At 41.7% G+C, this 17034-nt stretch overlaps 1 protein-coding gene across 2 annotated transcripts in view; it reads left to right on the top strand.

Moving 5' to 3' along the window:
* Positions 1 to 15435, top strand: part of LOC128760919 (contactin-3) — a 107517-nt gene extending 92082 nt beyond the window's left edge. For both annotated transcript variants that reach the window (XM_053868660.1, XM_053868661.1), the window contains exons 16-23: positions 1807 to 1956; positions 2335 to 2405; positions 3395 to 3629; positions 3729 to 3844; positions 8944 to 9124; positions 10018 to 10130; positions 12697 to 12865; positions 13523 to 15435. In XM_053868660.1, coding sequence (XP_053724635.1) covers positions 1807 to 1956; positions 2335 to 2405; positions 3395 to 3629; positions 3729 to 3844; positions 8944 to 9124; positions 10018 to 10130; positions 12697 to 12865; positions 13523 to 13623 — 1136 coding nt within the window. In that variant the 3' untranslated portion in view covers positions 13624 to 15435. The remainder of the gene's footprint in view (positions 1 to 1806; positions 1957 to 2334; positions 2406 to 3394; positions 3630 to 3728; positions 3845 to 8943; positions 9125 to 10017; positions 10131 to 12696; positions 12866 to 13522) is intronic.
* Positions 15436 to 17034: the final 1599 nt, after the last annotated feature.

The following is a 17034-nucleotide window of genomic DNA, read 5'->3' on the forward strand; positions in this document are numbered from 1 at the left end:
GTCTCATTTATTACCTTTGTTAAAGGTAAAACCCCCTGCATTAGTTATGAATCAACTCTCTCCAAAATACAATATTTATTGATGGTTAAATGAGCTGATGTAAAATCTGTTTTATAGTAAATACAATATTAATTTAACAATCACAAACTAACCTTATAGGAGGATCAGCTTTATGTTTGTGATACAAGCTTGCAAAAAGTGTAAATAACACCCCAAACATTGCCTGAAATACTGCGAGAAAAATAGGACACATTTATACAAAAACGTTTTGTTTAAATCGTGGTGCGACACAAATGACGGACGTCAAATTTTGAAACATAAAACAAAATACAGGAAGGCTAAGTGCAAAAGTGGCAGCACGGTGAGCTGATGATGGGTTGTGCTGTGGTGTCTCTGCAAGACGGTTTGAATCCAGCGGGAAGCAACACTGTTCGAAGCAAAGCTTTCAGTTTATAGCCTGTATGTTCACCTTGTTACTGCCCAGTTTCCCCCAGCAGTCCAAAATCATGCCGAGTGTAATTGGTATCTTTAAATTGTCCAGCAGCTTTTATTTAAGGCTTTCATTTAAGAATGCCCCCACAGGCGGGTCTCTATATTTCTACCAGTAAAGCATCCAAAAGTAAAGTGTCCTCTCAAATCTAATTTCATAAACCTACATGCAATGGATTCTAGAATTCACTGTGTATCGCCTGCCGCGCAGATTGTGACTAAAGGACACGGTTAAAAAAGTAACCATTGAACATTTAGCTGCCGCAGAGCTGGAAATTTCCCTCAGGAGTTCGTAAGGAAAAACAAGACAGTTAAAGACCAATTTTTTTTCATGTAGTTTCACTGGTTGAAGGCAGCTGTTAGAGTGTGTAAGTAAGACACATACGTATTGTACTCATTCCATGTTAAATAAAATGTAGTCGACAGGCTTTTCTGTATTGTTATAATCATTATTAGTATTATTATTAGTAGTATTATTATACTGTTAAGCAGGGGTGTAACAATTCATTTTTAACAATTCGATTTTTGCCAGTAGGAAGCTATTTGTTTTTATGGTAAATAAAAATTGACCCTCCCCCTGGATTAAAAAATATATATATAATTTTGCTAACTTGACTGCTGTTCTGTGACAGCCAAAAACACACTCTCTCAGTCAACCTGAATGAGAGGGAGCATCCATCTTGCAATTGCATTATATGCGCCTTTGTTGAAAGAGAGATGGATTGATACACCAGGAAGTGCTTCTGCACGTTTTTTTTTGTTTTGTTTTTTTTTTTCTCTGAAATAGTGTCTTCGTTTTCCAAGCCCAGTAGAAGGCATGTTCTGCTCTAACATCGGATTAGAACAGCCATTTCAATGAAATCTCGTCTGAACCAAAGGTGCCACCTACTGGGCTTGGAACATGAGGACACTGTTTCATGAAGCTTCATCAGCCCATCACGATTCAGAAGTCCCATTTTTAAAAATATAATTACTAATAAAATGTCATGATTACTCCCTGCATCCAGAAAGTAAATAGAAAAATATGCTCTTTTTTTGATCGTTCTTTTAACACTTTTTGGTCTATTTTATTCTATTTCTAAGGACCGCATTTCATAGTAACTCTACACAGTTGGGACAAACAAATCTTTTGTTTTACAACCTCTCGTGAAGCATCTATCAAAATCTCCCAAATGCAGCTGAAATGTGCAGACTGTAACTTGGATTATGAACTTTACAAATGTCAGCGTTGTGCTGTGAATTTCTTGAGCATTGTGGACAGATATCGAACACACAAACAAAGGAGACACAACTCACTTCTAAATTCTTTAATCCTAGTTCCTGATTCTGTGCCTGGACAGATGATGCATGCCACGGTGACAGAGCTGAGTCCCTGGGTGCATTATGAATTTAGGGTGGTGGCTATCAACAGTGTTGGTGTTGGGGAACCCAGCACGCCATCCAAACTGGTGCGAACCAAAGCTGCAGGTATCCTAATCTTTTCATTTGAAGCTTGAAGTAAATTCAATGTTGAGTCACGCATTTTTGGTTGTTCCAAGGGTGAAGTTGTGATGGGTAGATGGGGCATCATGAAACAGTGTTACAGGGTTGATGAAACAGTGCCCTAATTTTCAGAGGCCACTAGATGGCGCTCTTGGTTTAGAAATTATGTGAGGTTTCATTGAATTAGTTCTTCAAGTCCAAACATTTTACAGCAGATAGTGCCATCTGGTGGCCTCTGAAAACCAGGGCGCTGTTTCATGAAACCTCATCTACCCATCACTAGGATGAACCGCGTAGATTGCTGCTGTTTTTGATTCAGTTTCACCTCTCTGAGAATTTTTGTGTTTATTTATGTCAACAAAGCTCCAAAGGTGGCGCCAGTAAATGTGAGCGGCGGAGGAGGAGCTCGAGGAGAGCTTGTCATCACATGGGAGGTAAGATGAGGGAAATGTTTTCATGATCCATTTCTGATCGACCTCTCACACCTGCTGGAGCTCTGTCAAACGTTGGGCTTCCATATGTAAACTTGAGTTGTTTATGGTTGTGTGGTGCATGTGTTCTTTCATCTAGATACAGTACCTAACAAACTGCTTCCTGCTGAGCAAAAACATTGAAATCACAACCCCCTACAGTTCCCACACACTGAGCCAGGCACGGTTCTGTTCATATGGACAAACACAATAAAGCGCTTTTTTATCGTTACGGTATCGTAAAGGTACAAGGAAAGGCCAACTCCCCATTAAAGGACTTGAGAAAACATTGATCTTCACCCTGATTGTAACAGATTTTCATAATTTACTGCTTGTTTTTCATCATTTGTGAGAAACTGTTATCAGATACCACCTAGTTTGACAGTGTAGCTTCTAAAGTTTCTCCCTCAATATCTCTTGCATATGAGATTTCTATGTGGTTTTGGAGGATAGCAACCTTCAGAACATTTAAATGCAGTTAATCTGCATTTAATAAGGATTTCAGGGATCATTTCCTCCACCTGAATGTTATAGTTGTCTGTTTCTAAAAAGATGTCGGTCAATTTTTAGTGGTGTACGCCATCTCAACTGACTCCTTTCAACGCGTAGAAACAGTGGCTCTACTTCAAGTCTCTCCCTAGTGACAGAACTCCTCACCCTATCTCTAAGGGAGACGCCCACCACCCGCCGGAGAAAACTCATTTCTTGTATCTGGGATCTCATCCTTTTTCTGTCATGAGCTGCTTGGCGAGGGTCTGTTTTCTCAGGGTGCCTCACAAGTTTGACATTTTTTTGGGTGCGTTTCCGAATCCTGTAGAGGCTGCTGCAGTACATCCAACCGACAGTCAGCATAAACAATCTCAGCTTCACTTCTTTTTTTTACAACTCTCTAATTGAATTCTGCTGCACCCTTGTTTCGAGGCGCAACATTTATCATCCCTCTTTTTTCACAGCCGGTCCCAGAGGAAGTGCAGAGTGGGGAGGAATTCGGCTACGTCGTGGCTTTCCGCCCACTCGAGACGAGCACCTGGAGCCAGACAGTTCTCGCCTCACCTGACGCGTCAAGATATATTTACAGGAATGACAGTGTCGCGCCGCTGTCCCAGTTTGAGGTGAAAGTGGGGGTCTACAACAGCATGGGAGAAGGGCCTTTCAGCCAGGCTGTCAGGGTGCTCTCCGCTGAAGAAGGTTTGTGCCTTCCTGCAACACTGATGCTGCTCATGAAAGAAAAGGCTTGTGTTCTGCCGTAATTGCCAGTATGTATAATTCATGATTCATTCTATTCAGAGCCGTCAGAGGCTCCATCCAGAGTGCACGCTCGCGCCGTGTCCTCCTCGGAGATCAAGGTGAACTGGGAATCAATCTCCTCCGGGGCCAGCCGCCAGAAGATTACCGGATATGAGGTAGGGAAGAATATTCAGACGCGCAGCCTACATGAATCCAGGCCTGACTGAGTGTACAGATAAGCTGCTGTTGGTTTGAGTGACACCCCGGCAGCAGGGGAATATCCCAATGTTTAAAGAACAAGTGGAAAGAGCAGAATTATTTACAGTTAATGTGAAAGATGGAGAGATCCGTCGGCAGCTGCTCCCAACCCGAGGCTGGCTGACAGCTGCTGTTTCAAAAGCAAATTACAAATCTGAACATGCAAACACCGTTCATCATGGTCCTCATAAACACCCCGTCTCCAGGGGATCGGTTGTGTTGATCACAACTGCTTACTCATCATTTACAGCGTAGCATCCGGCACTCAGAGGCCAGGTCCCTGTTGGGAGGTGACTGGAAGTGTTTGGGCTGGAATTAATCACAACCTCAAAAATATCCTTGCAAAAACAACATTTACAGTTGGGATTTGTGACTGAAGAATAAATCAGATGTTTATCTGTGGAGCCTTTTTTTAAATTTATAAGAACTCCAAAATGCTAAAGATGAAAAATGATGGTAAAAATAGTGATGATCCAAAGAAGCTTCGCGGACTACTTTCTCTTTCTTTCAATAAATGGCCACAGCATTATTAAGCAGAGGTGAGCACTTCAAATATTACAAAAATACCGTTCAATTCTGAGACAAAAACGTATAGTAAACAAATGTAAATTAAATTAAATCATAGTACAATTCTAAAACTCAGACTCAGACTTCCCTCTTCTCAAAAACATCCTCTGCCTCATTCGAGGGAACACATTAACATGAAGCTTTACATCTTGACTAACCACCTTCTTCACACCGACATAGTGAATCCTTATGACTGAAGCTGCTGGACAGATCCTCAATTGTGGACTGGACCTAGACTTCGACTAACATGTATAAGTGCGCCAGTTTAGTTCAATAAGCAGGGAACACCTGTAAGTGAAAGCAACTTCATCTGTTGGAATATTTCCACTCTTCAATAAAAAAGTTGCATCTTGGTTTCCACTCGAGTGACGCCTCACTGATCAATCGCTAGTGACTGAGACATTCAGAATCTTCTCTCCTGAATGTTAATCACAATCCAAATGAATAGTTTATCTTTGCAAAGCAAATCTTGAACGACGTGCCAAAACGCTTTGCATGCAGACATTCAGCTTTGCACTGAGCCCCTGGCGATTGAGCACGTTGCCTCCAAAGCTGCGTCATTTCAGTTTCACCTTGCTCTCTCGCAGTCAGGTTCCCTCCCGTTTGGCTAGAGGATGTGTCACATTGCTGAGATAATTTTATGCTTTCATCATCCGAGACAACATTTTCAGAGGCCGATTTGCTTCCTGGGTGCACAAGTTATTAAGCCGTCAGAAACGTGCCCACGTGTAAAAAGATGTTTCACCTTTTGTTCATCTTCAGTACTTGGATCATTGATATTCTTTCTGAAGCCCCCGGTTTCACTTGAGCCAAAGACTAAAAGACTAATGTGCGGACGGAACCGTTTATGGCTTGTCATTGAAATTGCTAAAGCAGGTTTCTCATAATAGCCCCCCTGCTGGGTGGATGGAGGGCGGACAACGCATGAGCGGTTAAGGTTGCTGGGAGCCTTTGAGATTTGTCTAATGAGGGGGTGTAGAAATAACATGTCATTTTTAAAGGTCTTGAGGAGCATTTCGTCCAAGTCCTAGAAAAAGCCTCAGTGCAACCTTTTTATCCATTCTCCCCCGAGTCCATGCTGTCTCTTTATTTGCACCAACAAAGCGAATGGCCTTATCCCCAAGGGATGTCGCGGTGAGTCCCACACACAAGTCAAAGTAGGACAACAGCTTAAGTCAGGAAAAAAAAAAGCCTGTTTCATTCATAATATCTGCTCTCAAGTCTCTGCTAGATTCCTGGTTTGTGCTTTGTGTGAGTTGTGAAGAGTTGACTGGAAAAGACAGTATACTTTTATTGTGGCTCTTACGAGAAGTTATTTTGTTGCTTTATTCATCTTTAGTATTTTAACAGACAAACAAAAACGTATCAGCAGTCTGGACTATGAAGTGGTATGTTTATGCTCTCAACTAGTGATGTGTAAATGAGACATCATGAAACAGTATTGCAGGGTTGATGAAACAGTGTCTTGGTTTAGAAATGATGTGAGGTTTCATGCTGTTCAACTCCAAACATTTTACAGCAGACAGTGTCATCTGGTGGCCTCTGAAAATCAGGACGCTGTTTCATGAAACTTTGTGCCACCTTTCAATACTGTGTCATGAAACCTCATCACACACAGTTTGATATGGTATGTCGTGTAATCTGATCATACATGTTTTTCCAATTACTCTTTAAACTGTCTTACAGATACAGCTCTAGTTGTGGTGCAGCTCTTGGTTCTGACTCTTATTTATCCAGAAAGTGGTGTTACAAAAGTTCGAAGACTTAGAAAGGCAATTCAGAAACTTTTTTTTTGTTTGTTTTAGGTTTGGAAAACTGTACATATGTGATTTTAACATCATTTACAGCAAGTGACGAACATTGCTCTGACCCAGAATCACTCCAGACCTGTCAAGTTGCTTCTTATATATGGTTCCAATTTATGGTGTCTCAGGCGTGAACTCTTTCCTGACAGTTCCTGACTGTGATGGAGGGATACTGCTGCCGTACAATGCTGAGCAGAGGAACACCAAGTTTCGCTGTGTTACAGAAGTTAATAATTGTCCTCTTCTGTTTATTTCGCTCGAAATACCTTTTTTTTTTTGGACCTTTTTTCTGGTTTTACAGTGGTGGTAATGACTTCTATTGATGTTTATATCATCTCTACCCGTAGCTGAGTTGGATCTCGCCATGGTGTCACCGTCAAGTGACCAGCGCCGCTCACCACTAAAATGGCGCAAGAACATTCAGACAAGTCAGTGAAATCCCACATGAAAATCCCTTTTCAAAGGCGAACTTATCATGAGAAGCACAATGTGAAAGAGTCAGAGCGTGGATTTTGTGATAACACATTATGTCTATTTTGGGTTTATTGCCTCCCCTGGAGTATACCATGCTGTTTTCTTGCGGGTCTTCAATTCAGCATTGGCAAGATGAAGCTATTGAAGTGAAAAGGCGGCGTAGTTTCCAAGATCATTTTCCTCGCAGAGCTCTCAACACTCGCCTCCAACAACGTGGAACAAAATGCACCCAAGTAATGTCCCCTCTCAGCAGTAATATAACTTTACTGAAGGCCTCTACATCATGTTAACCACACCACTCTGTTATCTGAAAGGCCTGTTATTGGACAGGCCTTCAGAGAGTCACTGCACTCGCGCCCCGTCGTTATTAATCCAAACTAACTTTCCATTGGACAGTGAAAGTAAAATCAAGAGTCAGCATATTTTTGTTTCTGTTGCCTGCTTGACAATCCGTCATCTCAACATCTGCAATATAGATCCCAGACTACTTCCAGCAACGGAGCGCCCCGGTCGTCACGGTTGTCTGCTTCGGAGCTGTGCCGGCGAACTTCTCTGTCAGCTGATTTTAAAAAGACAGCACAGCGAACATTTAATCCAACTGTTATTACCAGACTGGAGATACTAGGATGAAACGCTACATCCAGAATGGTGTTGAAAAATAATGGCTTTTTTTTTTCTATCTGCTCTTGATTTACCAAGACTTCACAGTGCTTCATTTCTCGCTCTGGAGATTTGTGAATGAAGTCGACCAGGATCTCACAATGTCCTATAGAAATAAAGAACTACACCATTTTTGGTTTGTTTTTAAAGCCAAAATATATTTGTTTTGTGAAGAAGTGAGTGTCAAATATTGACCTTCACCTGCTGACCTGTGATTTTAAAATTCCGATTTTAATGTTGACAATATACAACTGTAGACGTACTGTTGTTGTTCAGAGCGTATAAGAGTATGAGTCCGACATTTGGTTGGTAGTTTATAGACTGTTTTTTTCCATGGGTAACAGAGTCGACAGGGTTATCGCAACGCCTTGAAACAAAAATAAAACAGTCAGTGGAGTGGCTGAATACAAGCTGCTGTCAGGTATATAAACAGCAAAACACCAGCTGCAGTCTCCCCCGGTTTTTCTCTTCATACAACTCTGCTGACCAAAAAATGTATTCAGGATCCATCACAATGCGCCGACCCTCAGAATACAGATCCTTATGGTGACTATTCCCACAGCCAGGGAGGTGGTGTTGTTCATGGAGTTTATGTCTCTGTGCAAAATCACTTGAGAAGCTTTTGCCCATAGACTCACTGCTGTCTTGCCCACTCTGTAGCGCATGCTAAGTGAGCGAGTTTTGGAACTGTAGATTGAAATCATGATATCAATGCATCTTATTACAAAGATAGTTGAAATGTGGGGCGATAGCAATGACTGAAAATCACCACCTGTGGGAATGAGAAACATGGTGAAAGTTTGCTTTTCTGTAATACGTCCCATTTTCTTCTATATATTTTCTATTATCTATTGACACAGAAAGTTGGAGCTGCTTACTCCTCTTACTCCAGAAACAATGGCAGCAAGTAGCAATAAAGTAAATAAATAAATAAACACAAATAAAATAATAAACACAGTGCTGCGAAGTTATGTTTCACAACAAGCTGTTTTCAATTTTGTTGTCAGGTCCATGTGATTAAAAATAATTTCTGTTTAGCAGCAGAAGTAGGTCATTGGTCATAGTGAGCGGCTCATAGCTCAACAACATCATATAACATTTACTCTCTGACACTCATGTCATTTAATCCAGTGAAGAGGCGAATTCTCACTGAGCGTCTCTTCATTTTCACTGCAAAGAAGATGTGTTGTAACACCCGTCCTGATGTGAAGTTCGTAGATGATCGGCTCAGACAGGCTGCTAATCTTACTCTTCTTCTCCTCTTCTGCTGATGGGAACAGCAGTAGACATAGGAAGTTCAGCAGCTATCAGAAATGTTCTCTTCTCACAGGTGTTCATTTGAATCTCTAACGTTGGCAGTTCCTGTCTACACCCGGGAAAGTCTTCAAATACATCTTGAACTTGAGTTGTGTTGGCTTTTAAAAGTTAAAATAAAGTACAACAAGGGGAAAGAGCGGGGAAGGTGACGGCATAGCTGGTGGTCCGCACTAACTCTCCTGCCTTTCGTCTAGGTTCTCTTCTGGGAGAACGGCTCAGAGCAGAGCGAGGCGGGAAGTGTAAGGGTTACAGAAACCACGGCGAGGCTCGCTGACTTGAAGGCCGGCACAGTCTATCTGATCTCAGTCAGAGCCCAGAACAGCGCTGGTTTTGGACCCTGCAGCCCTGCTTTTAATATCACCACCAAGAAACCCCGTGAGTTGAAAGGAGCAATGTGCTCATTACATCATTCATCTGCTTACATTTCACTTGTTTCAGTTAAGTCCACATTCTGGAAGGTAAGAGAGGTGAAACCTGAATAATATTTAGTCACTTGTCAAAATGACTCGCGTTGTTGTGTGGTGTCAATTGTGTTAGTATTTCAAATATGTAATCGGTTACTCATATTTACACCGCTCAGAATGCCAACTGAGCACATGACAGTGTCAAGCTACACCTCTTCTGTGCATCACTTTCTGTCTCACTGCACGATCTTCGTCAGAGTATGAAGAATCTCAGTCAGTAAAATCCTTTCTTGCTCTCTGTTATGCTTCCACTACGATATGGACTGGGCAGCGGTTTTGATATACTCTTTACGACAGATGGGTAGATGAGGTTTCATGACACAGTATTGAATGGTAGATGAGGTTTCATGAAACAGTGTCCTCATTTTTAGAGGCCACTAGATGGCGCTGTCTGCAGTAAAATGTTTGGACTTGAACAAACTAAACTCTGAACCGAGAGCGCCACCTAGTAGCCTCTAAAAATACTCTTGTTTCTTTTGCTGTTTCATGATACCTTATCTACTTATCACTAGCTGTAGAGATGAATCAGAGGTTTTTGAGAACTTCAGCTCTTGTGTAATGTTCCTGCAACGGTTGGTAGTCATCACAAATGGCTCAAAATTTATGGATGAAATTCCTCGTATTAAGCGAAAATGGCCAGAGTTCCCAAATGCCAATAAAAGGCTGCATCTCTCAGATGAATTGAAGATGTTTTGGCAGGGGAAAAAAACATATTAGGCAAGTACTCCGAAATATCATGGCCGATGAGTGTGTATGAAGAAGCATATTCACTTTTTTTTCTTTTTTAAATGTCCACCATTGCAGCACCAAGTCGGCCCCCGGGGAATATTGAGTGGAGCCTGAGCAACTCCAAGATCTCTCTAAATTGGGAACACGTCAAGGCGAAGGAAAATGAGTCTAAGGTGACAGGATACAAGGTGAGTCTGTCAGAGTAATAGCAGAAAACTCCAGAACCGGGCAAACAAATAGAACCTCGGCAGCTGTCAGCCCTACAAATGGCTTTCTCATTGCACAGGAACGATAGAGCTCAGCACTCCACTGTTGCATTATGGATCGGCACTGTCAGGCCTTTCAAAATTAAAAGGTCTGTTCCAGGTGATGAAATGAGCACAGCGGTGCCGTCTTCCCGCAGCTCAGTGAATCATGTATGATTCTTTTTAAACATACTTTTGTAGGCAAAAGACCCTCTGCTTTGATTATAACCTGCTTCAAAATACAGAACTCTCCTCGGATAAGAAGAAGCCCGGCTGGTTTCGCTTCGTGTCTTGTTCAATAAGCGCAGTTGTGTGATGGAAAAGGTGCAGTGGGTGGTTTGTGTTTAAGGGAAAAAAACAGAGAGACAGAGTTACTTTGTAAAATTACTCGCACCCATTTCCGAGCAGACCTCCAGGCCTCATTTTCGGACTCCATGGACATTTTGGGTCAGATTGTTTACATGTTTGGAAGGTGTGTTTGTGAACATTCATCAGTTTGCATTGATCCCCTCATGTCATGTGCTCATGTGGAAGTTGGATCTCATTGGAGTGACTCTTGAGTGAGAGGCGGAAGACACCCTGGACCTCATCCCATCTGGCAACCACTCACATCTATCGACAGTGTTCTCTGTCAAACCTCTGTATGTTTTAGCAACTATTTCAGTGAAACCGAGGGCACCACCTACTGAGCGTTCACAATGAGGAAACTGTTTCATGAAGCCTCATTGGCCCAACGTGCCACCCTTCTTGGCAACAATAGCGGCATGATGGCAATTTTAATTCTTTGTTCTCGTGTAGCATTTGACACTACAGTGGTATAGATGCAGTATATTAAATACAGCGGTACCTCGGTTCTCGACCACAATCCGTTCCAGACGGCCGTTCGAGAAGCGCACAGTTCAAAACCTGAATGGATTTTTCATATTACAATGAATGGAAAAAGAAATAATGCGTTCCAAGCCTTAAAATAGGCTTTTGTAGGAGTGAATGTAGAGTGTGTGCTGCAGGTGGCTGTTCCTCTATGTGTGTGGCCGCTGCATGTGGGAGGGGTTGCCGAGTGAGTGACGTCTCTCCAGAAGTGAAGAGGTGCCCGGTGCGTGTCCAGCTCTGAATGTGCGCTTCTGTGCAGTTTGGCTGTGACAAAGTCATAAACCAAGTCACGCTCTGTCCCAGACTCGCCTCATCCCTGTCCCAGCTCCAGCCCACAACAGGACATCAAACCCTGGAGTGGAGGTGTGGAGAGCGAGCACCTCCCCTGTGACACTCTACCACGGTCCAGTGTGGAGACAGGAAAGGTTTTACACCTCAATATGAAGAAAAAACAGTCAGTAAATGGAGCTAACGGGACACGTCTGCATACAGAGGCTGCGTTATACACAATAACAAAGCGCGCCGTGGGTCAACTGATCGGTCCGCACACGTTATGTTTTTTCCGGCTTTTTTCGGGGGCGTTCAAGTTCTGGATTTTCGTTCGAAATCCGAAGCAAAAAAATGTAGAAATTTTTGTTCGAACTCCAATTTGTTCGAAGTCCGAGACATTCGAAAACCGAGGTTCCACTGTACTATATAAGACCTCGAAACTCAAACTATTCCAAACTCAACAGGTCGTCATGGGGAGTCCAGACGTCCGCAGAATTTGGGATATATCCAAAACGGTGTAGTGAATCTGAAATCCTGTCCGAAGGATCCCAAAAATACCAGATGACAGAGTCTGGAGTAAAACATTGAAAGGATCATGCTGAAAGAAAACGCTGGAAACTTGATGATTTACCTCTTATCTGTAACTGTCTTGGTATTTTATTTAGTTATTTTTATTTTTTTATTTTTTTATTTTTTTTTAATGAATGCGCAAAACAGTTTCTAATCTCGTATTTTTCATGATTCAAATGGCTTCTGGAACAAATAACATTCATTTCCCAGGTGTTTATTTAGTCATTCTCGAGTGGTGTGTTGAAAACATAAGGTTCATCATGTTAAGCTTTCACACGTAGAGCAACGTAATGGTTCAATTCTCAGATCAGGCAACAGGAAACGGTTCATCAAATTGCAGCCCGCCTTCACACCACCAGATGCCACCGGGCTGCTCACGACTGAGAAAGCCCTGCATGCTTTCTGTCCTGCTGCCAGTTTCGTCTGAATTGAAGAAGAAAACTTCCTGCTCATTTGGATGAAAAATGAAAATCACACCATTAAATGCATTCACGAATCTTTGATGTCTCATTTTGAAGTGACTAAGCTCCTTCATGTCGAGTCACGGGGAGTGATCCGGCACCTCGCGAGTTGCTCTCAATTCATTATCTCATCTTTTGAAGGGAATGCAAAGCAGAAATGTGAACCAATGTTCTCCGCCGCTGCCTGCTTTGGGGATTTCTCCTTGTTTTTCAAAGACGGAATAAACGTAGAATAAGGTCATCGCTCTCTCTGCTGGAAGCTTTTCATTTTGAGCTGTCACGGCTGGAGGAATCATGCGCTCACGTCTGGACCCTCTCTCTCTCTCTCTCTCCTCCAGGTGCTGTATCGCCAGAACTGGAACGGCCGGACCACTGTACTGGAAACCAATAAGACTAGAGCCGAGCTGCAAATCCGCACCGGAGAGGACTTCCTCATTGAGATCAAAGCTCAGACCGAGGGGGGCGACGGCACCAGCAGCAGACCCATCCACATACCAAAGATGTCCAGTACGTTTAAAATTCTCTGTGGCCTTCAACCGATTGAAGTTGAAATTAAACTAGGAGCGGAGGGACGAGGCCACCGTTTGAAAATAATCCCACGTTTATCATCGTCTCCCAAGCTTGAACAGAGAAGCCGGCAGCCTCGTGGAGATAGCAGAAAAGGAATTTTGAACAAACTGTACAAGTCATCTGCAGCAGACAGATTCATTCTATTTGGTCTATAGAGAAACATTGGAACTGAACAGTTCTGATAATGTTCCCCCGTACATTATCTTGTTATTATTGCTATCGTTGCACTATATAACTGTGTTTTTAAATGAAAAGAATGGTTTGATGTATACCAGCTTGAATCAGTATCCCCACCGTCTGGAGAGTCACCCGAGTTTGACTCAACAATCTCATGGGATGACACAGCGGTAACTCACAAATCCTCTGTTGTTGTTGTTGTTGTTTATCCTTCTGTCCCACTCGACCGCTCTTCTGAGTCAAGAAACACAATGTTGATTTTCTTGACCAAATAAACTGAACAGAACTGGATGTTCTTGACTCACAGGTGTGTTAACGCCACCAATGCTGTAGAATCCAAATTGACTGCCCATTCAGAGCTAAAGTTGCGTCAGGTTTTCACATCCTTGTGTAACTGTGACTCTCTTCCCTTCACAGGTTTGAACTCAGGAGGCAGTGTGTCACGGTTCCCAGAGACGATTTGGATTTTCCTAGTGAGTTTTGGACCCTTTTTTCAGCAGTGTGCTACCATTCCTTAACTTAGCAAGCTGAACTGTCCTTCACAAGAGAATTCAGTCTCACTGACACCAATGGTTTTGTCACATAGAGGAACAGAGACACACAAAAACAGTGGAAGCAAAACTGAATTCATTTATTAATATCGACCAGTGAGTTTTGGGTGATTTTGTTTTGAAGCTTAAACATGGTTATGTAGCATTGGTGCATTCAATTTGAGCCAATAGTGATGTCACATGTGGGTTTGACAAGCCAGGCAAATGGAACGCCTCCATCAGTCAACAATTCATCCGAGGTCGACCTGACAGTGCCACTTTATTTACCATTACGCTTCACGTCATTCATGCTACATGTTCAAGAGTCTCACTTGCATTCCCAACTGCTACCATCAGCTTAGATGAAACACCTTTCTCTGCATACATCAGCAAAAAATCTGAGCTCTCATTGGTTCATGCGCTGCGAGTTTTCGCCAAAGTTTCGATTTTTCAACGTAAGCATTTGATGTCTCCTCAACGTCTCGCCTGAAACGTGCTGCTAGAAACGCACTCCCGTGTTGTGAACGTTCTTTTGGAGGAATAGAGCGCAGCACACTTGACGCTGTTGAGACTGAGGAGGATTGTCTCTAGCAGCGATCCTGCTCTTCTGTTGTGACAGACTGAGCAGTGATGAGTCTGTTCTGCAACATCCAGTTAAAAAAAGGACTTTTTAACTGGATCGTACAGCCTTCACTACGGTTTTTATTACCTGCCTTCTATGTCAATGTGAAGCCTTTCAGACAAATGAACAAATACAGTACGTGTTCCTTGTTCGTAGGATTTTACAGCTTTGCCTTATGATGATTTGATTGTCTATAAAAACACACATCATGAGCTCTAATCTGCTTCACTTTAACCAAGAATGTCCTTGAAGTTGCAGCTCATGTTTTTTGTGTTTGTTGTGAACATCTCCTGTGCTGCTGAAAATAGAAAGTAAGTGGCTAAAGAAGAAAAACAAACAGTGTTCTGAAGAGATTTCAGTTTGTGATGTGAATGATAGGAATAAAAAAATTAAAAAAAAAAAAAAAACAGTCAAGCCAGGACCCACTCTGCAGTGCGGGAAAATGTTGGTGACATTTGTACAGTATTTCTAGAAACCCACCCAACATGCAGTTAGATTCTCAACTAGTGAATCAACCATTGATTCAGTGATACATTTATGTTTTAGCTGTGGTGTTGGATACTTGATTTTATGCTTCAGATCATTTGGAATTGATGACACTGCTGTAGATAAAAAATAAACCCGAATGAAATGTACAAAACTTCTTAGTTGTTACCCTCTGTTTTTCAGTGTTGCTGCGATGCAGATGTTTTATTCATAGCGATTGTATTTAGATTTTATTTCCAACTAATACAAGAATATCCTTGTTACTAAAGATACATTTGACTGAATTTTGACCATATTTGCAAAATAAATAATGATAGTGACAGAAATTAAGAAAAACAGCAGTGAGACCAACACGATTCATTTAAATCTTAATTCCTGGTTGTGACATTACTGTAGAAGTACATTGAAAATAATGTTTCTGAGTAGGAGATAAAAATAAATGAAAAAATATAATATATATAAGTTTCATAAAAAACGCTTTATTGCCAGTTGCATTCTCACATTGAGTTTTATTCACTAGATAAGCAATTGTTACCTCTGCTTTAAGGCCTTAACTTTTCTATGTTACTGTTGTACCATTGTATTTTTTTTGTGTTGCCCTGAATTGTTGCCTTCTGTCACTTAAAACATGCTGCAGTGTTTCTGAACTTTGTGTCCCTTTACTTTTTGCTCTTTTCTCTGTTCATTTCTGATCAAGCTGCTTTTCTTGGTGGATTAATGATGTAGTAATGTAATACGTATGTATTACGACAATGAGATATCTCTGTGAGATTTCAATAAACAAGTTCACATTGAAACTTCCATCTGTGCGTGTTTGTGGAGCTTTGTGGAGAGGGTTTTCTATTGAGCCGCAACAGCAACACATTGGTGACATCACCAACCACATTTATCAACAATAGCAACACAGTTTTACACTCTTACAGACTAGTTAGCTACTACTTGTAAATGGGGTACTGTATCGTGGAACAGTATCGCAGGGTTGATGAAACAGTGTTCAAATTTTCAAAGGCCACTAGATGGCGCTATTTGTTTAGAACTGATGTGAGGTTTCATTGAATTAGTTGTTCAAGTCCAAACATTTTACAGCAAACAGCGCCATCTGGTGGCCTCTGAAAACCAGGACACTGTGTCATGAAACCTCATCGACACATTAGTAGCAACTAGACAAATAGTCAACTAGTTGGCAGTTGACTTGGGGCTTTTTTAAATTTGCGGTAAACACTTACAAAGTGTAAAATATGGTTTTGAAACTTGTAGATTTGAATTACTGTTGTTGGTGTTAAAAAAAAAAAAAGGTTTTGAATCTTACTCTCGTATTTGATGTGTCCATTGTGAAATGTTCCTTTTTATTTGACATGTTGGCTCATGGTGGAACCTCAGCTATTTTTCCCGCTTAACTGCTAAGTCATGCAACACAGCTTATTTCACCCATGTTGTGAATTTCACCCTACGTTTACATGGTATATTAGATATGAAATATAGTTGACAGCAGGCAGCACTAACTATTTGAGAACATGCTTCCACAACACTTATAGACCTAAGCAAAAAAGTGGATTTTGCTTGTGTTACAGTGAAGGTCAATAGGAACAAGTTAATCCAGAATACCACCAAAATTGAGTCATCACTTCCTTGTACCAGCATATTTCTCTTATTTTTAAATGAGAGAGATACTTTAACTGGCAAAAACATGGCGGACTTAACAATAACCAACAGCGGCATCAAAGCAAAGACACAAAGACTGAACCAATAACAACAGCATCAACTGGCGGACAACAGACGCCAATGAGACAAATTTAATCAGAGGCTTTGTACGCTCTCCTGACTGCAGCCGTCAGGTCGAGTGTATCGTGCCGAGGATTAGTTGGTATTAGTCTCCGCTGATATGAGTTCTGAGAAGCACGTGGCAGCCTTTTAATCCCCTCACGATCTCTGTCGAAGAAAAATTGAATATCCTTGAATAAATTCACGGTGACTGCCTTCGTTCTGCTTTCCAGGAACGCTCTCGTCCAACATGTCAGAATCGGTGGATTCATCTTTCAGAGTTTATTGGATCTTCCACATAAAACCGCGTTTAATATGACACCTGATGTTAATTGCGAACTGCGTCGACGTTCCTGTCAGCACCGCTGGCACCGAACATCAGCTCAAGTCTCCTGAAGTCACTGCGACTTTGTGAAAACGCAGCACAATCTCCTCTGACTTTAAGCTGCCTGTTCTAATCGAGCAGAATTTGCCCTTAAATTCGGAAGAACTAGAGCTTGACTCACAGCTTGCAGCTAATCCTTTATTCA

The sequence above is a fragment of the Synchiropus splendidus genome, chromosome 6 (assembly GCF_027744825.2).
Source record: "Synchiropus splendidus isolate RoL2022-P1 chromosome 6, RoL_Sspl_1.0, whole genome shotgun sequence".
Taxonomy (NCBI): Eukaryota; Metazoa; Chordata; class Actinopteri; order Syngnathiformes; family Callionymidae; genus Synchiropus; species Synchiropus splendidus.